This window comes from Lampris incognitus, chromosome 7, assembly GCF_029633865.1.
Source record: "Lampris incognitus isolate fLamInc1 chromosome 7, fLamInc1.hap2, whole genome shotgun sequence".
In the NCBI taxonomy this organism is placed as follows: domain Eukaryota; kingdom Metazoa; phylum Chordata; class Actinopteri; order Lampriformes; family Lampridae; genus Lampris; species Lampris incognitus.
In genome coordinates this window covers 22,897,309-22,898,431 of record NC_079217.1, presented here as the reverse complement: position 1 = coordinate 22,898,431, position 1,123 = coordinate 22,897,309, and the positions used below count along the sequence as shown (strand labels likewise).

At 44.6% G+C, this 1,123-nt stretch overlaps 1 protein-coding gene across 1 annotated transcript; it reads left to right on the top strand.

Annotated features, from left to right (window-relative positions):
- lpar5b (lysophosphatidic acid receptor 5b) lies at window positions 1-913 on the top strand. Its single transcript, XM_056282815.1, is given in 2 exon segments — window positions 1-822; window positions 824-913. Coding segments are annotated over 2 exon segments (912 nt in total).
- The last annotated feature ends 210 nt before the right edge of the window (window positions 914-1,123 follow it).

Sequence of the window (1,123 nt, the reverse complement as noted above, 5' to 3'; positions counted from 1 at the left end):
ATGAACAATACTACATCTACGCAGGAGCCAAAGCTGGTCTACGCTACGATCTATGGCTGTGTCATGTTATTTGGTCTACCTCTGAATGCCGTGTCACTGTGGATTCTGATACGCCACCACAGCATCAAAACCCCCAGTGCTGTCTTCATGATAAACTTGGCCATTTCAGACCTGCTGCTGGTCATCTCTCTGCCCATGAGGGTCTACTTCTATGCTACAGGCCTCTGGCCCTTTGGCGTCATTGTGTGTGTCTGGTTCACTATGCTCTTCCGCAACAACATCCGTTCCAGCGCTATCTTCATCACCTGCATCTGCGTGGACCGGCTACTGGCTGTGGTGTACCCGCTGACAACACGGCACCTGAGAACAACCTCCAACGCTTCTAAAGCTTGCATTTTTGTTTGGCTCTTTATACTGGCAGTCAACATCCCAGAAAGCATCGACTTAACCATAAGTATGAGGATCTGCAATACAACTTCCTGTTTTGAAGCTGACGCTTGTCAGGAACCGAGACATTGGATTGCACATATGCAATCAGTCCTAGTGTTTTCCATGCTAGTTGTCAATGTCGTGTCTACTTGTATCATGTCCTGGACTCTGCACAAGCATCTCAATGACTCTGTAAAGGTCAACAGAAGGATGAATGTTATGCTGATTTTTGCCCTGAATTTGATGATGTTTGTCATCTTTTTCTCACCTCTTTCTGTGGCCCTGTTAATTCCAAATGGGAAACATGCCATCAGGTCAGCAATATGTCTTGCTAGTGTGAACTGCTGCCTGGATCCTCTGTTCTATTACTTTTCTTTAGATGCTTTCTGGAAGGAAAAGGAGGATGGGGAGAACTTCGTGCCAGGAGAGGAGACGTCTCCTTTTGGGGAACAGCGAAGCAGCATGTTCAGACATTGATTTTTGATCAGTGCTTAGTCTTGACTTGAACTTAACTTAAAAAGATTTGCATGCATTTTACACATGATCATGGACTGAAAGAACTGGCAGAGTTTCTCATCGTGTGCTTTTTCACCTACTGTTGTGGCAGAGTTGGTGAGAAATTGTCTTTGTACCTTCTGTGCTTGTTAAAAAAACGATTCTTATGTACTTTCACTACTAAACGTATCACATGAGT